Source organism: Plectropomus leopardus, chromosome 22, assembly GCF_008729295.1.
Source record: "Plectropomus leopardus isolate mb chromosome 22, YSFRI_Pleo_2.0, whole genome shotgun sequence".
Classification (NCBI taxonomy): Eukaryota; Metazoa; Chordata; class Actinopteri; order Perciformes; family Serranidae; genus Plectropomus; species Plectropomus leopardus.
The window spans coordinates 11410889-11432453 of NC_056484.1; the positions used below are offsets into that span (position 1 = coordinate 11410889).

The 21565-nt window shown below is 38.2% G+C and overlaps 1 protein-coding gene across 1 annotated transcript in view; it reads left to right on the forward strand.

The window, feature by feature from the left end:
- Positions 1–1957: 1957 nt before the first annotated feature.
- The window catches only part of adipor2 (adiponectin receptor 2), a 35500-nt gene continuing 15892 nt past the window's right edge, over positions 1958–21565 (forward strand). Inside the window, exons 1-2 of the mRNA XM_042511399.1 lie at positions 1958–2063; positions 19561–19880. Coding sequence (XP_042367333.1) covers positions 19794–19880 — 87 coding nt within the window. The 5' untranslated portion in view covers positions 1958–2063; positions 19561–19793. The remainder of the gene's footprint in view (positions 2064–19560; positions 19881–21565) is intronic.

Sequence of the window (21565 nt, forward strand, 5' to 3'; positions counted from 1 at the left end):
AAATATAAAAACTCACGTAATGTACAGATACTGCCAAAAAATACTTATGACTTTCATTGCATTACACCACTGGGCCCATACTCACTTGGTACCCAGGCAGCCATAGCATAACCCATGTGGAGATCAATTATGGAATCTGTGAATAAACTCATATAGGGACCATTTTTCAGCCCATTTACCACCCACATGGGCCCAACATAAACATGCTGGTTGGGACACAAATATCTGCATTAGCTCAGCAATGACAGCAAGATTTTCCACATTTTTAGAACCACCCTTTTTCAAATGGTATTTCTCCCCTCCCCTCCCCTTATTTTTTTTTGTACTTCTACTTGCATTGAAGGATTGTCAACCTGATAAACCAGACCAATGAAACTCCACTGAAAGTGCCGGGAGAAGCAACACACCCAGCTGAGCCTTGCATCACAATAAATCCATTTGCACAATCATGCAATCACAGTTATTGCAGCGCAACAGGGTGTGTGTTTTTGTGTTTGTGTGTGTGTGTGTGTGTGTGTGTGTGTGTGTGTGTGTGTGTGTTCTGGCATGGTGCAACCATGGATATGCACAGCCCATGCCTGGGGAGCGGAGAGGGCAGAGAGCAGGTGATCCGATGGTGGTGTGATTCTCAGCATGATGCCATTTTTATCACACTGCATACTCCCTTCTCGGATATGGTGCTGGAGCTGAACTGTCACCACCTGCACGTGTTTTATTTATACTGTATAGCTACTATAGTCACACGTGGTGCAGGATTCATGACCTGTTTACAGAAATTACTAGTAAACATTACTAAAAATATTATTATTATGCATGTTGATCATTCATTTCAGGTGATCCTAAACTTATTAAAACATAGTGATGAATACTTTTGTCTATTCCTGCCAATAGAGGGCCAGAAATCCCACGCACTGTGGCTGTGCAGCAAGGAAAAATCCCAAATATTTGCTTATTTTTGTTTCTCAAATGTCATTATTTGCAGTTTAACAAAATTTTTAAAAAATTGTAATTTTTTTAAATCGTTATAAATGATTAGCTCCTAACTAACCATCAGGGGTGTAAGAAAACTTACCAAAATAAACAAAAAAAATAAACAAACAACAAACAAACAAAAAAAACAAACAAATAGTAGGCCTGTATCTCAGCATTGCATCGATTCCTACAACGAAAACTAAATGCTAAATTAAATTGTTATATTAAAAGTTAAAGATACGAGTTGTATACAAAGTTTCTAAATATATCACGAAACCTCTTTTCTGTCACAGGAAATAATCTGCGGCTAATACAACTAACTGGCCAATGTGGGGGAAAAAAGTGCTGCACGATGATAATCATTAAAGTCATGCACAACATAAATTTAATTAATAGGCCGATTTAGCTGAGTCAGTAATATGTTGGATTCACATTGAGTTTACTGTGTATTTTCAGACAAATTTTACTTACAATTTAAACTTAAGGCTAATTAAATAATCAAGAGGTAATTTGGCACCCCCTGCATTTATTATGATAACCCCTTATTGAGGATCTAAGCTCTAGGCTCGTAAGTCATTGGCAGACAAAACATTGTTGAAAGTTGCTCAATTTTCCACATGGCAGTTGCTTGCAAAACAAGTTTCTAACTGAAAGACTGCTGGCTATTCAACTAAAACACCATCGATATTAAACAAAGCGGCACAGCTCACATCATGTTTCACAACCTATCACATGTATTTGTTTTATCTTGGAAATGTGGCTATATTCACTCATTTTACACACTTTTGATCACAATATTTAGAAAAGTAGTAAAAAACTACAACAACGCTGCTCAATTTCTGGAACATGTTTTCCTGTTCCTGACTGTCAGTAATTGGTTGTTTTTTTCGTTGAGCGATCTGATTGGCTAGCTGCTGCTCATGCGAGCGACGTCACGCAGTGATCACCTCCCTCAGACGTCGCTGAGTCCAGTTTGGTCTCGAGACAGTCAGGAACCGTTCAGAGTCCAGAGGAGCAGAGCAGCGACGACAACTCTACTAACTGTCTCACAGTACACAGAGGACGAATTCATCCCAAGACACCAGGACCAGGTGAATAATACAACTCACACTATCCACTATTAGTTGTTATTTCTGTTGTTTTATATTGTTTCAGACTGTTCGGACTTTCCTAGCGTAACGTTAGCGCCTCTCTGAATACAACCTGCCAGCTAGCAGCTTTGCTATCCAGCTAATTCTGGCTGTCAAAACAACAGAGAGGAGCATAATCTGCTAGCCAGCCTCTCTTTACGAAGCATTATCACTCACACGGAGGCAGTATTTGGTGTATTTAATGACAGATAGGTCGACGTGGTAAGCTGTCAAAATAACCCTAAGCTCTCTTAAATAGTTATCTGGCTTCTTTGGGATGTGGCAGCTCTTGTTAGCGGACTAGCCAGCTCGCTAGCTCGGTGTAAACAAACCCTTATCATAGCCTGTCGATGGGCTGCAGCCTGCTTGTTATGTTATCTTTGACAACACAGCTCAGGCCAAATGTAAGGTAAGACATTTTTGCAACACCTTCAGGTTAAATACATTTTTTTATGAGTGTTGGAAGTATGAATTGTCGCTGCAAACAAGGAGGTAGTCTGGCTGGAGTTTTGGGTTTCTTTGTCTTGCTTGCTCGCCAATGTTGACTCCTCTGTATTTTGTTTATGTCTGAGTTTAGAGCATTGAATAGTATTTCTCAATTGGCTGCTATACTATATATATATATATAATATATATATATATATATATATATATATATATAGTGTGGGTAAATGTTAGAGAGAGTGTGTAATGTTATAAACAACAAGGTGCAAGTAGCTGCTGGAAATGCTCATATATTTAATCACTCGTCAGTCCTGTTTTCGCTTAGCTTGGTTCATGTTCTGTCTGAACACATTTTTTTGGTATCTAGCTTCTTGAAAAATGTGCTGTAAATCATTTACACTTGAGCAGCAGCATGGAGTGGGTTTGTACATATTGTTATGACTTTTCAGATCAAAACAACGCTTATTTCTGTAGACCCTACTCTGGACTATGCAGCAGTTATTTAAATGAACACAGTATATTCCTATATGCCACGCAATAAGTGCTTATTTTAACTTTATGCAGGTATGTGGGGACAAGGGATGATAACAATTAATCGACTATAAATTAATCAGTTGTTAAGAATTGAATCAAACATGTAAAATTTAATTGATCAATTGATAGGCTATGCAAAACTGTCAAAATGTAAGCAAAATGTGGCTGTGAGCTTTGATTGAGAAAAATGCATTTGGTATTGTATGAAATAAGAAAAGATTTTTTTTTCAATAACAATTATGAAAAGTTCTTATGATTTGGAACACTTGTAGGCACTAAACACATATTTCATACAGTAAATCTTACTGATTTATTATTGAGTTTTGCTGAACAGTTGCTCTGGAACATTTTCATTACTAATCAGCCATTATTTACAATTTTACCCTATAAATTTGATGCTTTCCACAATATTGAAAAACCCAGCAGCTATTGTCTAAATCTACTTTTTTGGTAACTTATCTTTGGTTTTAGCGACTCAACATGTCTTTTTAAGTCATACTGAATGCACTTACAGCTGTGCATGTATGCCCGTCCCTTTTCAGTTTTCTTCTGATTGTACTGTTTCCCCATGAAGCATGAGGTCACCTCATAAATATTTCATGTGTTGGGTAGCCGATAGCCTATTTGTCTTCAACCCAAACTTTATATGTACAAAAACACTCCCAGCCATCCCCTGGCTTTAGATTAGCCCATGGATATTTCATAGAGTGACGTCTTAGCTGATATTTGTGTTGAAACCCATTTTGCATTTTTAATCAGTGGCTTCTTTTGCAGTTTGACCCTTTGGGGTTTCATAGAGTCATTATTTTTCAGTGCAGGTTTGCTCCCGTGCAACTGAACAGCACTGGAAACTTAAAATAGAAAACTTAGAACTGTGATCTGTATATATAATTACACTCTCATTTACTTCTGTGTCAAAATCCATTTGGGGATGCAAAGCAGATCCATGCATCATTTTTATGTAAAGCCACTATGCTCTAGTTTCGCACAAAGCACAATAGTCACAGTACCACAGTAAGTTTACCACTTGGAGTTCATCTATCTGAGATGTGTCTCACATCCTTCTGATTCATCCAACCCGGAAATTTGCAGTAATATCCTGCTTGAAGGTATCGATTTGCAATTATACAAAAAATGAATTCAGAACTTCCATTGCCTGAGCCCCTGTGTGCTCCCAGTCTCACCCTGCAAGACATGGCTATTGAGCAGTACGTCATGTTTTTCTACTGGAAGTACAACTCTCTAGAGAATTTAATGTATAATGAAGTCAGTCTTTGACAGTGTGCCAGCCAGAAGAGCAGCTAAACATAGCTTCTAAGAATAGTAGAGAGAACTGTCAGGGCCAAATTGATTGATCATAAGACTGGGTAGCTGCCTCTGTCTGTCTTTTATATTACTCGTCTTGTCTCTGTCTGGGCTTTCATCTCTTTTCTCACAACTCTTAAAACATGACTGTCTGTGTGGCGTACAAAACAAAATGAACAAAATATGCTTTCTCCTAATTGGTTTATGTTGTTGCTTAAGTGAACGTGTACCCGCAATAATATGCCCAGCCAAATAAGCTTGTCACCAGTTAATTACTTTGTCCGTATAGGCACAGTAAGCATCTTATGGCACTTAAGGCTTCTGAGCATAAACAGCATTAACTGACAGAAAACAAGCCTGTGTGAGAGTATGCGTGCTAGTTCCTGCAACTTGCATGTTCATTTCTGAATATGCAGGTGTTAGTTAATTTTTAAGCGGATAGGCAGACATAAGTGTGTGTGTGGACTGATTTCTGAAATCTCATACAAAGCACAAAGTCCTACAGGATGTCCTGTCTTTATACCAACAATAAGAAATCTTGCTTGGAAAAAACAGGAGTAAATGCTTTTATGAAATACAAGACAAAACCTGAGTCAGTCTGTATTTACAAAAAGCACCAACTTATATTCAGGAAATGTTGACAGTAATCTTAATAAAATGAGTTTGCAGACCTTTTCCTGAAGCTAAATTGAATTGTTGGTTAACAAAATATTTAATGGTTACCACCCCTCTGTTTTTTTTATTAAGCCTGCCTCATGTTGCAGAGACAGGATATTTTGTATATATAGTAACTTATAAAGTAACTTTAGGTTGTCTTAACAACAACATTTATGGTACCTATTTGTACCTTACCTTCCTATTTTTACCTGACCCAGCTTTGGATTACCACCCAGTGCTTGGAAACCACTGCATTTGGTTGCACTGCGCTTGTCAGCAGAGCCAAAAGCACACTGACCTTGTTGTGGTCTGAGTCTGCTCTGTGATCAGATGGTTGGTGGTTTTGTACCATTTAGAGACAAAAAGCTGTGTTTTTAAATGTTGTTTTGGTGGTCATTTGGACAGGATTGAACCAGTTTTTGTGTCAGCCCAGGCACTGTATAATATGGGATCAAGAACATTTACACATTTATCAGGACAATGGCAAACTATGGCAAACTCAGCAAACATATCAGATCAAGTTTCAGCCCTCACATTTTTCAAACTGGGTAGAGTTCACAGTGGATAACTTGGTAAAACTAACAGGCAGTGCAAATCTGTTTTACAGGGACATTTTATGTGGACATTGTTGCTTTTGCAAGTGAATCTAAGGCATTGCGTCTGTGTTGAAAGCGCACATTATAGAGGCACTTAACTCTTCTAGAAGCAAGTCATTTTTAAAATGTATTTGTTAGCATGTTCTGGCTCCATGTAGATGTTTGGGAGCGTGTTTATTTGATAGAGCGCTGTTGTAAAATGTGTTAGAGTATTACAGAGGTTGTGTGTTACCCTGAGTGTGTTTCATATCAAACCAAACTGTCGACTATGACAAATTGGCCCATCCTCTCCAGCAAAGGACACCTGAATGTCAACTAACATGTGACCTTTGCCTGTTCGTGTGTGTGTCATATGTAATGGTAATGTAATGTAATGGTCTTCTGATAAAATTAGGAATGTTGAAGGAATATCTTATCATGGGTACATTTAGTTTTAGTCTTGTACCTACTTGGTAAAATATTTCCACCTTATCTGTCAAGTGTGTGTATACTTGGTAGTATCTGTGCTACGTGGCTGCTTTTTTTCTGTAAACCGGGACTGAGAGAACAATGGTGTGTGTGTGTGTATGTGTGTGTATGTGTGTGTATGTGTGTGTGTGTGTGTGTGTGTGTGCGGGCGTGTGTGTGTGTGTGTGTTTGTGTGGTTCACTTCACAGTGGCTCTTTGTTTATGTCTCCATCATAAGACCGCTGGCAGCACCATCAGTTGTACCAGGAAGCTAACAAGGGGACACACACTTACACAGACAACTCAGATATGACACGTTATTGTTATTAAATTCTCGATAAAGTAAGATTATTTTCTTGCGGGTTTTTTTTATACTGTCTTATGGTTGAAAAGGCAGCTAGGATAGTGATTTGGTATGGAAAAACATGCCATACTGGCCTACAAATAGTGTGAAGTCTCTATCAATTATTTTCTCATAAAACAAACCCCACCCATGTGGAGCTGCAAGTAAGTTAAAGCAAACACTTTTGAGTGATTATTTGCACTGACTAGCCTTCAGGTGTAGCTGCATGGAGGCAGAGAATCGAAGGTGTGTTTTCGGTAATATCATGGTAGCGTGGGTGTGTACATGTGTGGTTATGTTTAAGTGCAGGTTTCAGTGTGATTACATACTTGCAGTGAACAGTAGAAGCAGTCATGTGGTCTCCAACAGCAGGTTTAAATCATTGTAAAGCTGCCCCAAATACAAAGGGATGCCTATACACCACCCCCTGCCATAGGAACACACGCAGCATTAAGCACCGTAAAGTGAACTGCACCACCACATGAAGAGTTTGACTCCAGAGTTGCCGGATGTGGCCCAGGTGAGGTTTCAAACCTGTAATTTTGGTTTGGATCAAACTGAAATGTCCAAAAGTCCAGCCCAAATGAGGGAAGAGTGAAAGGTACTACCCAGCTACTACAGTTCCACTCACCCTGACCTTTCAAGGCATAGATCTTAATGTTTGACTAGTACAGTGAAAGGAGAGACAGACATGACAGCAGGTCAGGAGCCACGTCAACTTTAACGTGTTGTTTAGAGGGCAAAGTGCGAAATGTGCTGTCACAGAAAGTCGTTATCTTATATAATGTGTTTGTGGCTTTTGGACTTATGTGAACAAAAAATAAGATTCTGCTCCCTGTCTAAGGTCAAAGTGCAGAAGACAATTTGAGCAGGCATGAGGGGGAAAGCCACCCCTTTGGATGACAAAAATATCAAAATTCATCCCCCTTGTTAACCTGTCATTCCTCTCCATCCTCAGAGGTTACTAATAGGCAGACTGTGGTGTAGGTCAGGACCCAAAACTGTCCTCTCCATACCCAGACCTTTAAACAAGTTTTTCCCTTGGGTTAGAAATAAACAAATCACCTTATGTCTTAGCATCTGTGCTTGCTGACTGTTCATTGCTGAATAAAGTCAGTCAATATGGCTTCTTTAAATTACACTGTGATGCTATTTACAGATAATTTAGTAGTCTCAGCTGATATTTTGAAGTAGAAGAACTGAATGGCAACAGGAAAGCTCAAAATGTCCTCATGCAATAAATAATAATGGAGACACATTTGCACCTCATTTGTATTATTTCCTTAACTGTTAAGGAAATAATGCAAATGTGGTGCAAACATGTCAAAAGTTTGCTTAAAATTGAAATAAAAATATTAGGTGCTTAACTTATGTCTGTTAGATTGTGTAAACCCTTGTTTGCAAAAAAAAGATGAGTAAAGAAAAGATACAGATCAGTGTAAACCTGTTCTGACTGTTTTTCAACTGATAGGCTTGCGTAACCTGTTTTATCACACACTGCCTCCTGTTGCAGGCGTCTGTCTATGCTTAAAAAAACAGGATCTCATGGAAAAGATCTTTCCCAAGATGGGTTTCTGTTTGAGATAGCATCACCTTATTGTTTAGGCAGCACTGGGTAAACATGTATTTAGTTTTGTAAACGATCACACAAAACTCAAATATCGTGCCTGCTGAAAGGTTATGAGAAAAAAATACACATATTCAAATTACAAATGAATCTGTGTATAGTGGAAATGAGTGTGTGACAGGCCAGGAGAGTTGAATGCATGCACTGCTTCCTTATGTTATATAGTGTTTGTTTTAAGACACTCTCGCTTTCTCTCTGTGTGTCAAAGAGAGCAAAGGTAATGATGACAAAGCAGGTGACAGGCCACAGGCCATATCTGACATTGTGACTCAGTGAGCACATGTGGAAGGGGAACAGGCATGTTGCTTAAAAGCCTCTAACATTCACAACACCAGATGTAGGAGCCTATGCTGAAAGAAGCTCAACAGAGAGGGATAGAGTAACATTGCTTTTGAAATGAATAAACTTGCTATACTGTGTGTCAAATGACATTATTTTAGCATTTTTAGTCAGACCTTGCAGATTTTAAACCACCTTTGTATCACAACAATATGGATACAAAATGAAGTATGGTAAACTTCCCTCCATCTTACCAATGCCCAGATCACCCTGCCAAACTCCCAATTTAAACGGGTGACATGAAACATGAAGGATTTAACTTCATAATTTCTGAATCCCCACTACCACTCAAACAAAGGGTGCGTTCATAAATTCAATCTGAAGTTCTACGCTAAAATAAGAGAACTGTTGCTGGAGCGCTCTATTTCTACAATTATTAACAAACAATTAAGCTAACAACAATTAACAAACAATTAACAAACAACAGAGTGCGGTGCTCTGGATAACCGAATGGTATACTCCAACAATACTCTGAATTTACGAATGGTCCAGTTTGCACCAGAGTGTGCTTTAGCACTCAGAGTGAGTATTTACAAATGCACCCGAATAGTACAAAAGAAAGAGACCTGCCCCTCCATTTCTGTATTGTCTATTTCTTGCCTAAAATGTTTTAGAAACATATCTAAGTACACTGTTAACCTCTAATATGAGAATTTGTGAACAGGAAGTGGGTGCCATAGTGTTTCCTCTTTTGTGAAAAATGGAGGCTTAAAAAACAAGGATCAACATTAAAACTAGGCAGTGCTCATGAAATGTGAACCAACTAGTGTTACTGCGTTGCCTATTTCTCGCCTCAAATATTTCAGAAATACATTTTAGCTTACTGTTTAACTGTAATACAAAAGTGTTTGTTATCAGCCAGTGGACATATTGTTTCCTGTGAAAAAAAGACAATCTTGCATTAAGTCACCCACCAGTGGGATTGTTTATTGGTCCCATGCGGTGTAGTGCATTCTGGTAATTGTAGGTTTTCTACCTCTTGAGCAAAAACGTATGCCTCAGTCCTTTTTCTGTGTTTTCTCTGGTCATGTAGCACAATTTCAAAATTATTTTGTTTTTTCTACTTTATATACAGTTTTATAAAAATAGCATCTTACTAGCAGTGAAATGTTTCTTTACATCTCAGGCAGTGTAGTTGTTGTAATATGCACTTATTAGTCTAAAAACAGAAAGTTTGAGGGGAATAGGTTTGACTTTATCTTTAATGAGACTGCTGTTGTAGTCAGCAGTGTGCATTTGACTTAAGTTATTGTTTTAACCTGTTGGCCTTTCCAGAACGCCTGTCTTAAATAAAGCACTAATTAAGAGCCATGTTGGTATCCAAGGGCTGCCAGTTAATAGGTTAAATAGGTTTACTGAGATTTGGGGGAAACAGTTGGCCTGAGGCAAGACAACAGAGAAAAAACAACTTGTTTTAATTCCTAAGAGGATTTTTTTTTTTTACAGTTATTTTATGTTTTATGACAGTTATTATAAATCTTGCTTTTTGGGTCTGTCAAACATATTCTTATGGGTCTCTAGTTTGCATAAGAAAGGGCTTTTTGCTCCAAGCAGTAAGACATAGCTGAATAAATTATCAAAGCATAACAGTTTTCACATTGTTTATCTGGGTAAAAATAAATTAAAAATGCTGGGTGTTAAACTATAAAATTAGATATATGTAAAACAGTTATACAGCTATTTCACTATACTGTGTGACCTTTGTCCTGCATTTATTTCCTACTGAATGAAAGTAAAGGGAAAATACTGCTTTCCTTCAAATACTCTATGGCCTACAACTTGATGTGTCATTATGCAAACACCCACACACTCATGCAGGCATAGTTGCATGTCTGACAACCAGACAACGCTGCAGAGCAGGTTTAGTGAGTCATATCTTCTGTCATATCTTAATTCTTTTTCTTGCACCCCCCACTTTCTCCTTAAGTTAGCAGAAGTGAGGCTTTCACCCATTTCTGCCCACTGTGGCCGTAGCCATGACTGATGAGCTGCAAATTCAATGTGGATCCCTGATCCACAGTATAAGAACCAGAAATGGGTACTTCTGCTTCCTTAACATTACGCTTCCACTTTTTACTTCTGCCCAGCCTCACCACTTACTCTTTCCCTTGAGGAGGAAAAAAACAAGAGAGCAATCCATTCCCATTGACATTTCTTTTCAGTTTTCAGTTGCTTTCATTTTCTTTCTCTTGTCAGTCTCTTTTTTTCATCTGAGTTCCTGTTGGATTTGTATGTTGGTTGCTAGGATTGATTTTTGGAGCCACCTTTTCAGGGATTTACAGTGACAATAAGTGACTCCACACATCTTTTGGAGTGAGGTCAGCTGTGTTCGTGTGTGTTAGAGAGAGAGTGTTGGTGTCTTTGTGAAGAGAAGACAAATCAGAAGATGGTGACAGTTAGCGTGAGGAAATGCTGCGAGACATGATTGTGTGGAATAGTGCACATGAATACATGACCTTGTGTAGACTGTTAGCATAGCATGTTAATGTGTATTCTAACCATTTAATGCTGGTTAGTTTAGCATAAAGACTGGAAACACAGGGTGACAGCTAGCCTGCATGGTATAAAGGCAGCAAAATGCCTGCCAGCACCTCCAGCTAACTAACATGTTATATCTAATTTGTTTAACCCTTTAAAACCTGGGGCCACATCACTTTTCTTGTGCTGCTTTCAGGCACCTTTCAAAAGTATTTAAACATTTGAAAAAATTTTCTGATTTCTTTTTTAGAAAAACATGGAAAAGTTAATTACATTTGTTATAATTATTTTAATTTATTTTTCTTTACAATATATTACTTTTAAGCACTTTTCCAGTTCCGTTTTTAAAAGCATTTTTTAAATTACAGTTTTTACAGATACATTTTACAAATTTCTGGTAATTTTCTTGTACTTCTTACTAATTTCTTGCTATTTTTTTTGGTCATTTCATCTTTTGTTGCTCATTGTCTTCTTTTCATGTTTTTGTTGGAAATCAAGCTAATTTGTTAAGTTAAATATAAATGTAAAAATAAAAACTGAAAAGGTTTCTAATCTTTATGCAAAGCTAAGCAGATGAAAAATGTAGAAAAAAGTATTTGTGTCTTTGGAATGTTTTTATTTCAGTGGAGTTCATTGATAAGTCAAACTACAGGACACATTAAGATTCTGCAAATATCACGGTGACTTGGACGGCAGAAAGGCCATGTGGTGAAAGAAATTATATATTGATCAAAGGTCACATCATTGGCATCAATATGTAGACGTCAATATCTTCCTTTATGTCAGGACAAAATCACTGAGGCTTTCAAAGTTGCTATTTCACAACATGTCATCACGACCTGCAAGACGTACACAAAATGTTCATTCAGCTGTAGTGGACCAACACAGTCAAGGTATCACTAGTATTGACCTGTGGGTCAAATCAATAGAATCAGTATTAAAAGCTCAATAGCGTCCAACGTTAACCCTTTGATACCTGAGAGAACTGGCTTGATTTCTTTCAAAAACATAGGAAAAGGGTAACCAGCAACTTAAAAAGAAATGGCCCAAAAATAGTAAGAAATTATTTAAAAGTTACAAGAAAATTACCTGAAAGTAAGCAAAAAAGTGTAAATAAAAAAACAATAAAAAAAATCAACCAAAAACAAAACAAGAAAGTGACCTTAAGAAAGTGCTAAAAAAATCTATATATTTCTCTTTTTTCTCTGTAACATGATTTTAAATGTATGATTAAAAGCATTATAAATTTAAGTTTCTGGAAATTTCCTCCCTGTTTCTTATAATATCTAATAATACCCCCCATGTAATTTTCAGATCATTTCCTTTTAACCTTTTGCAATTTCTTTTTTGCAGTTTGGGGGACATTTCTTGCCAAGCTGCTCATCATGTTTTTTCCCATGTTTTTGAAATAAATCAAACCAATTTTCTCAGATTTCAGAGGTATAAATGCCATTAAAAGCCCCCTAAATGCAGCATAATGATGTTGATCCAGGTGTTAAAGAGTTAACTGACAACAATGTTTATGGATGGCGTTGTCTCAGAGCTGGTTCACGATGCGAATAAAATAAAATATCAAAAATTAAAAGAGGAACTCACTGAGTTTACAGAAAGACTATTTCTATATTGCTGACAGCACAGAATCTTGATTGCTTGGTTTATCTATTTGGGAATGGTCTAAAAGCAATGGCTTCTGGGCATTTTCATTAGCCAAGAAAGGGAAGTGTTGCTCAAGGGCACACCAGTAGAGATTCAGAGTGAAGCGAGAACTGGTGAATCCTTCTTCACTGAGGTTTACCCAGCGGATCACAAGCCTGGTTCTGTTTTTGTCCTTTATGTTAGTTCATTTCCTGGGGTGAAAGTATCACTCTGGGGCAGTTTGATAGTATTTTCTGAGTTGCTGTAACCAAGCAGATGGCAAACTTGCCTTTGTGAATGCTTTGTTTCATGTAAACTGAGTGTGGAAAATAATTGAACCTCATACAGGGTCTTTAATAGGGAAGAACGGTGTATATGCAATGTCCAAGCCCCGCAAGTTGTGATCATACAGCTAAACTGCGCGAAACATCTTGATGAGTCATTTAGCATCCTGTTGTCAACAGACATTATGTGTCAGCTGCTCTCTCAGAAGTGAAACTTCAGCGTTTGGAGTTGGCTGGGACCCTGGGAAGCCCCATTTGGTTTGGGTGTGTGAATCAGTTTTTTCTCTGTATCTTATCTTCCATTATGGCGAGTCTTTTTTATCTCAATATGAGGTCAGTCTGTTCTGTCCTGCCTGTTCTCTATTGTGCAATTGGTTCTTGAAGGCAATGCCAATGAGTGTCTGTGTGTGTGTGCTTGTGTGTTTTATGTTTTTGTCACTCCCTTGTAAATGATATGACTGTAAAAGAGCACTGACAATCAAGCAGCAACAACTCTTATGTGTTCCAGGTGGCTCTGTTAGTCTGACTCATTGGATGTAGATCTTGACTATAAACCTGCAACTGGCTGACTATGTTTTGGTACCAATTTCAAAATCCCCTTCGCTACAGGAAACAAACACAAAAACCTCAGGGCTAACAACATAGGCGCTGTAGCTGACTAGTTTTGAAGATTTTGTTTTGCTTTCTGTAAATTGTTGTAAAGGTCTACAACGAATAGAACAACCTGTGAGCACACCTCAGAAAAAGTCCCAACTCCTTCTCACAGGACACTCATGCTCGATGTTGACCTGACCGATGTTCTGACACGACTAGTCGGGGTTAATTGCCACATGTTTTTTTACCCTGGCAGCAGCACGTGTCAGTGACAGTGACTTCACCCAATGTGCCCATCTGTTCCAATTCACAAGTGCCTCTGTGATGTTAGTGTGTAAATTTCTGCAACCAAAAGCAGGAAATATGGTAGTTTGTAAGAACTAGGATCTTGTTTTGTTGGCTATAAGCATAGATTGTATAAAGTAACGGATGTAGCCACCCCGAAATCACTCATTGGTTTGTGGAATCTGAAACCTTGAACTTAGCATTTTGGCCATTGCCGTTTTGAATTTTTGGAACCATATTTTGACAAGATGGTGTAACTAACCCTAATGCTAGCAGCTATCTTGGTTTGCACAGTGCCTTTATATCTATGGTTAACTGTAATATTGCTAACTTTTACTTGCGACAAACAGGCTTAAAACCATTACAATTAAATGTACTTATTGGAAGAACTGAACATCCAACTCCTTGGGTCTTCAAGTACAACCAAGCACTAAAAAAAGATTTTTTTAGGCAATCAAAATGTTACAGTGAACTTTGATGAACTGAAAACACACTGAACTATGACAGTTAGTTACAGTAATGCCTGTATTCTGTGAATCTTGAGAAACGCGATGGTTACATTACCTTACCAACATCACAGTGGTAGTGACTTATCAGCAGACCGCACTCACTGTGCTTAACGTTGAGCCTTAATAACATTGAATTGGGTGAATTTTATAAAAAATCACTTGTCACAAATGCTGAAATAACTGTAGAGATCAGACCGTCTTTTGTACAAGGCTGTAAACATGTTTACTTCTGATGCAAAGTTGGGGACAAGTGCAACAGGAAACAGGAAGTTATTAGCAGGAGTTCATTAGAAAGGCAAAATAGCAGAAAAAAATTTCGTGAGAAGAAAGCATGGTGTAGTAAATAAGTTCTGTGCAACATGTTTTAACTTGGATGTTCACGCTCATACTCAAAGTCAGAAACTGCAAAGACAGAGAAACTAAAAAACACAGATGATAAGGTAGTTACTCAACGCTAAGAAACAGTAGGAAACTGACCAAACTCTTTCTCTCTCTCTGTACAGATACGTGCAGAGTTAGAGAGTCACGTGTGGTCATCCAAACAAGTCTCTGTAATGTTTTTTTCTTTTTCCCCTGCTTCCAGACCCTTATCAGACCCACACAGAATGAAACTTCTCAGCTATTTCAATTGTCGGGAGAGCTGTTTGTTCTTGTGTGGCAATCAGGCCACAAGACTGTTATCTTGGGAATCGACTACAGCTGCAAAAAGGCCCTATGAAAAGTAGTTTATTCCCCTTATTCCCTGGTTAATATGGGCCCGGCATGAAATCTCACTTTTCATCATGACAGAAAATGAGGGTGCAGTTACTCAAAAAGAGCGTCAATGTAATTTTCAACAATAGTCGATCGGGGAGAAAGAGGAGGGAGGAAAAGTGGAGAGATTGATTGGACAATCTCAGAGTGTAGAAGTGTTTGATTTCGATTAGGGAACTCGCCCAAAGGCCAGTCATCTCACAGTTCAGCTCAAACAGTCTTCGTCATCTTCACAGCATACAATACAATAACAGTACTGTCTGATGGTCGATGTCATTGGGTTATGAAACTCTCTGTATTTTTCCTATGGCTCTTTTAATGATTGTCCTCTGTCCTTTTCTGTTGTGTGGTCTTGTCTCTTTGTCCCATTACCCTTCTCTTCTCTTTTTCGGAGCATGGCAATGTTCTTTCCCCACCACCAGCTGTGGTTTGACATTTTCTCTCTAGTTTGAATAACTGTGTTTCCTGGAAAAGCGTCATGTATATGAAATCACTTACAACACACTCATACTCTGTAAAATGCTGCTACCACTGTTGTAGTATGAGTAACTGCAGGGGAACAGAGGCTTTGCCAGCTTCACATGACAATCCAACAGTAATCAGTGTTTTCATTAAAAAAATCTCCCTCTAATCGATAAAGTAATAGTTTACTATATTACCTCATGGAAGTACATACTGTGGGGTTATATGACGAAAGCAAGTAACAGGTCAATGTCAGAATAATGTCTGTTTTTCCTATGATATCAAGTTATTTTTACTTTTAGGATGGCATAGGATTGTAGGGACACATAAATCATCATAGAACAGTTGAAGTTAGTTGGAGGGAAAGGGGTGGGTTGTATTGATATTATACCGATATCACGTTATGAGATTATATTGACATAGGTGTTTGATTTTGTAATACTTAAACTTAAAAGAACTTAAAAGACTGTTGTAGCTGTTCTGTTATTTGCCTTTAACCACTTAGTCATTATATTCACATTATTGATTAGGGCTGGGTAAAAAAACTGATTCATCAATGCATTGCAATATGTTTTTCGCCAATTTAATATCGATTCATAAAATCCTGAAATCGATTATTTCCATTGTAATGACGCCCCGCTCCCGTGGGGGCAGTGTGAGTACCGCCAGAGTGTGATTGACGTTGTTCAGGGGCCCCACTTGACCCCCTAACAACGTTTGTTGTTTATTCATTAAAATGGTGACAGTGGTGCAAGGTGGCGTTGTGTTAAACTCAGCGCCGACAACATTAAAAGCTGATGTTTGCATACACGAAGTCCATAGTTGTTACGTCATGTGTGAGCCTCGTGAGTCAGAGTTGAAACACTGTAACAATACGACAAACCTACGTAACCATTTGAGCCGACACCGCGCAGATGTTTGGCAAACTGTTGCTAACGCTAAAGCTGTGGATCACACACTAACGCAGGTTGTCAAATCCTGCATACGTGTTTTTTACTTCTGTTAAGTTCGGCTCAGGCAAAAATGTACACTTTTCTGTGCTTTAAATTTATTTTAGTTCTAATTTTTATTCAATAAAAAATTATGTAATGGTAAAGTAAGTTCAGAAGGTATTCTAATGAATTATCAGGGTATTTTCAACACACATAACTGAATTGATATCAAAACAACTGGATCAATATCAAAATGAATTGAATTGAATGGAATCGTGACCCAAAGAATCGAAGTTGAATTGAATTGTGAGGTTCTTGACAATACCCAGCCTTATTATTGATGATTATTTATCAAAATTGTTTTAATATTTTTAATATTTTGTGATAATATTAGTTCTATACGTTGTCTTTAGATAGGCCTTTTGGGTATATTGTTTCTACACATTGCACTTGGGGGCGTTGTAAACATTTACACTGAGGGCCTAAAATCTGACACTTTTAGTAAAAGATAAATATAACAAGGCTTTAACGTGACAGCAATGGCTTTTCTTTTTTTAGTTAGTAGCCAAGAACAGCAGAATAGCTGAGAAAGCAGGGCTGGTACTGGTGTATTGATATTGCGGAATCATTTTGAGTATTCAGGATCGCTAGGTTTCAGTAAATAACTATTTTTGACAACGTTAGTAGATATGAAAACGTCTGAATTGTGTCTTTGTTTTTTGTGGGTTTTTTTTGCCTCCTACACAGATTGAACCAGCGTTTTTCACATCCAAAAAGTGGTGCTTTTTTGAAAACAGTTTGATGCCAGTGTCACACTATAACCTGGACGGAGAACAAAGCTTTTTTGAAAATGATGCTTTGAATGATGGTAAAACAGGTGCTGAGTTGCATTAGTGTGAAGAAGCCAACTTTCTGTCACCTTCAACTCTCTGAACTCTGTGATTTAATGTGATCCAGTACAGCAGAAGCAATCGCTTGATGTCACTTGTGAGCTCTCATCCGTAATAAGTAAAAAATTTAGGATATGGTTTTATTATATGAAGGTGACTATAGTTCAATATAATGTATGCGTTACCTTGTCCTTTACTTTAGATTCATCGCAGCTCTCTTGCTCCCTACATGCTTACATCAGCCTATTACAAATGATGTCTTTAGCAGTCTGTGTGTGTTTACAAGTACATGCTCAGGTGTGTATGTGCATGCCTTTGTGTTTTCTCAACCCCCCCCCCCAGGGTGTATAATTCCCTGATGTATGTTTGTGGTAGCGCAGGGGGGTGGTTTAAATGAAGTGGTCCAGTGCTCGGGGGCACGTTCACACTGGCTCGTCCCCTCTGGAGCGCTGTGTGTGTATTCAAAGCACACAGAGAAAACAGATCTCAGCAATGTGAGACCTGCTGATATAAATGTGCAGCTGCAGTTCTCATCATTTATGGTACATTAAAGCTTCGGCTGTGTGAGTGAGCATGTGTTTGAAAACAAACTGATGTGAAAACTGCATAATATAAATGGGTCTAGGCCAGGTACACAAGCATATTTATCCTTATGAAGGCCAAAAGGATATAAAAGCAAACCTTCCAAACCAAGGACTTCTCAGTAGGACCTTTTATACTGCTCACGTGTATCTCCGAGTTTAGGCTGTGGTTAAGGTCCTCGTATGTTTAGTAACAGCACCTGCACACGTTTACTCCTGTTGCAGTCATGAGAACTTGCTCCTTTAAACGATTTGTCAGAGTTTATAGCTCTGTAGCTGCGGTGTTGCAACCAGTCAGTTTATTTCTGATTTATCAAAGAGAAGCACTTCATGTAACGGGTGCTGAATAAGACTTTTTTTGTTTTACCAGAATTTAACCTAATTCTAGGGCTTTAAAGGGGAACACTTAAGTAGGGCTGCACCCGAATGGCTGTTCAACAGAAATACTTGACTATTTGTTCCTTTTTTTTAAGAGAGAGTTTGAACGCGATCGACAATCAGGGTGACAGTGACAACATTTTTGCCAACACCAGATAACAAACAAAATCCTTAAACTATATCATATTAAAGGTCAAGTGTGTAGGATTTAAGGGGATATATTGGCAGAAATTGAATATAATGTAATTAGTTTGTTTTCATAAGTTCATAATCACCTGAAAATAAGAATAGTTGTGTTTTCATTACCTTAGAATGAGCCGTTTAAGTGTTTCCCACAGTTTGCATGTTTGTCCTTTGCATCATTCTGTATAATTGATTATTTACAGCTGATCAGGTCGTATCTATGGTGTTGCAGAGACGAGTGGAAGGAAGGTGTTTTTGGAATTAAGTATGACCCCAAAATTATGATGATCATTATATGCTCCTGCTCAAAAGTGCCAACTATCTTTGGATTTTGACTTGATTTGATTTTGGTTGTCATGTCCCACCTTGCTTTTCAGTTTAACAAGCTTGAATTCTGAATGAAGTGATATTGTGTTACATTTCCCTGTAAAGCAGAAGGCAAACTGTGAAGTGATTAGAGAATGATGAGGAGAGAAACAAAAGGCATTGTAAGTTCTCAACGGGGAACATATTTACTTCCTGTGTGCAAATCTCTTGTTCCTGTCCTTGACACCTCTTGTCGCTAAGCAACTAACCATGACAGCAAGTTGGCAGCTTCTAATTGGTTGCTTATGTTCGTAGATCCAGTATTTTAAGGCCTTGATACCACAGGGAACTTTTTGAAGTGATAAAGATAAAGCAACAACAACAGTCATTTTTATCTTGAATGCAGAGCTGCTTTGACTCAGTGAACTGCAGTGATGTACCGTATCTGCAGGATACTCTGTCTTTTAAGGGGATGGTATTTGTGACCTTCCAACTGTTAGATTAGGCCTACACTTTCATATTTTTAGTCTGGCAGTCAGGCCTAAATAGAAGACTTCCTAAAGCATTGGGTGTGATTTATATGATAATCCCAAATTTTACTGCGTCTAATTGCTCAGGTGTGAAACTGTGTTCATCATTAATTTATCACAGGCTTATATTTTTTATTGTTTGGGAAAATGCTTCAAAGTATTATCTTATTACTAAAAATGAAATGTTTTGACACTTATGTCTGGATTCTTTCCACAGTTTTGTTTTGCTTGGATTTTATTATTGTCATTTAAAATTGAAGGATAAACAACATCATGTAGACTTTCTTTTTCTTGCTTTCTTTTTCCCACCATTTCTACCTATCTTTTCTTTCTAACATCCCCTCTCTTTTTTGTGTGTCTCTTCAGCTTCGTCCCATAAAGTCCTAAGTGAAGACATTAGACCATTCCAAAGTCTTCAGGTTTGGTCTCGTCCAGATTTGGTCGTCTTCATCCATTAACTCTTCGGTACCTGGAGGTCGGTCCAGCGTTTCAAGCTGGACGGAGGAGAGACGAGTGGGGCCGAGGGCCCGGCCTTTGTGCTGCGACACAGAACTTCAAACCTCATCGAATCCACGACAGATACAGCGCCTACAGATCCCATGAGTCCCCGGGAGAATGCAGACACGCCAACCTCAGGTTCTCCAACCAGTCACCTCAGCACCGCAGAGTGCCCCACACACAATGGAGTGAGTATGCAACACACACACATGCTGTCATCTGGTTGGTCAGGGCCATGTGGTGCGGTATGGTTCGACTGGTCACACAGTAAAACTATCCCACCAAAACACACATGCCCTCACATGAATAATTAATAGGTGTTGTTAGCAGGGAAGTATAATATTCTGTAACTGATGCCGACCAGCACAGTCTTTCAGTGTTATAGTCTTTCAGAAGCATAAGCATTAACTGTGCACTGTAGTTTTTCCCCGAATTAAAATCTGAATCGCACACGCACACACACTGGGCCTCTCAGATGTTTGTTTGAAACCATAATTAGTGTTGTGGTGTAATCCCTCGACCACAGTCTGCTGCCTTTGTGCATGTAAACATGATATGTTTCTTCCTTTTGAAGACTTAATATCATTCCACAGATTAAAAAAATAGTAGATTTAACACTAGAGTTAATTAAACATTAGACAATAATTTGACCTCACGTTGAAAAGAAGCTTTTTTTTTTTTTTAGTTAAAAGCAGATTAAAATTGAAAGTGGGAAAAGACATATTTTCAGCTTCCCCCCTGGTGTTCTCAAGTGGTATCATTGTTGGAACTGCAATTGCACAGTCAACCAGATCGCTTTCCATTTTCCTCAGAGCTTCGCAACTACCAACAATGCAGGATAAACTGCACTGTGTTTTCTACAGTTACTTTGGTTGTTCCACCCTCCGCCATTTTCATTTTTTGGGGATAGTAACTGCAAAGAACTTACACTGATTCTCTGTGGTAACTGGAAATGGCTACCAATATCTACCACAGTAAACAAAAGTGCTGTCCTCTAACTTAGATATCGCACCCAGTGACAGTGAAAAGGAGGCTTATAGGGAACTAAATTAAACACTGGTGGTGTCATTATTCTAGCCATTACAGTGTGCAATCAAAATTTATGTCGTAATGATAAGTTAAAGCAAAAAAATTAGTCTGTTTCCACTTTGAAGGTAGTGGTTCAGGAAGGTTTTGGGAAAACGTGACACTCTGGTGAGGGACTTATCAGTAGAGCCTTGAGCTTAGAGACATTAATACATACAAATATGTGAAAGCGATATCAAAACTTGGCTGGATTTACACTTTCTCATTCTCAGCAAAGATTGTTATGTTTGGATAACTCTGATTGTATTCTTGGCCCTTCTTTAGCTTCTTATAATTAATCTTTTGTCATGAGTCATGGTTGGACTTTTGACAGCAAATTTGATAAACGGATAAGTTCAGTTGTCAGAACTAACTTTTTCCATTTAGAAGTTTAGCAGAAGTAAAGGCCTATTTTAAGAGAGTTATTCATGATTTTATTGCCTGTCAGTTAGATAGCTGTAATTCTTTGTATGTGGCTTAACAACATTCGTCTCTTTGTAGTGTGCAGTTATTTCAAAATGCAGCCACTCGTCCTCTAACTGGGAAAAAAAAAAGAGTGACCACATAACACCAGTTCTGGCCACCCTCCATTGGTTTACTGTTCATTCTAGGGTTGATTTTAAGATTTTATTGCTTGTTTTTAAGGTTTTAAATAGCCTGCTGCTACCTTATTTAGCAGAACTCTTGCATCTTCATACTCCAGTTAGAGCATTGAGGTCCACAAATCAGATACTGCTGGATGCTCGCAGATCTAATTCTTAAAACAGTGACAACCAAACCTTTTCTGTAGCTGCCCCTAATCTGTGAA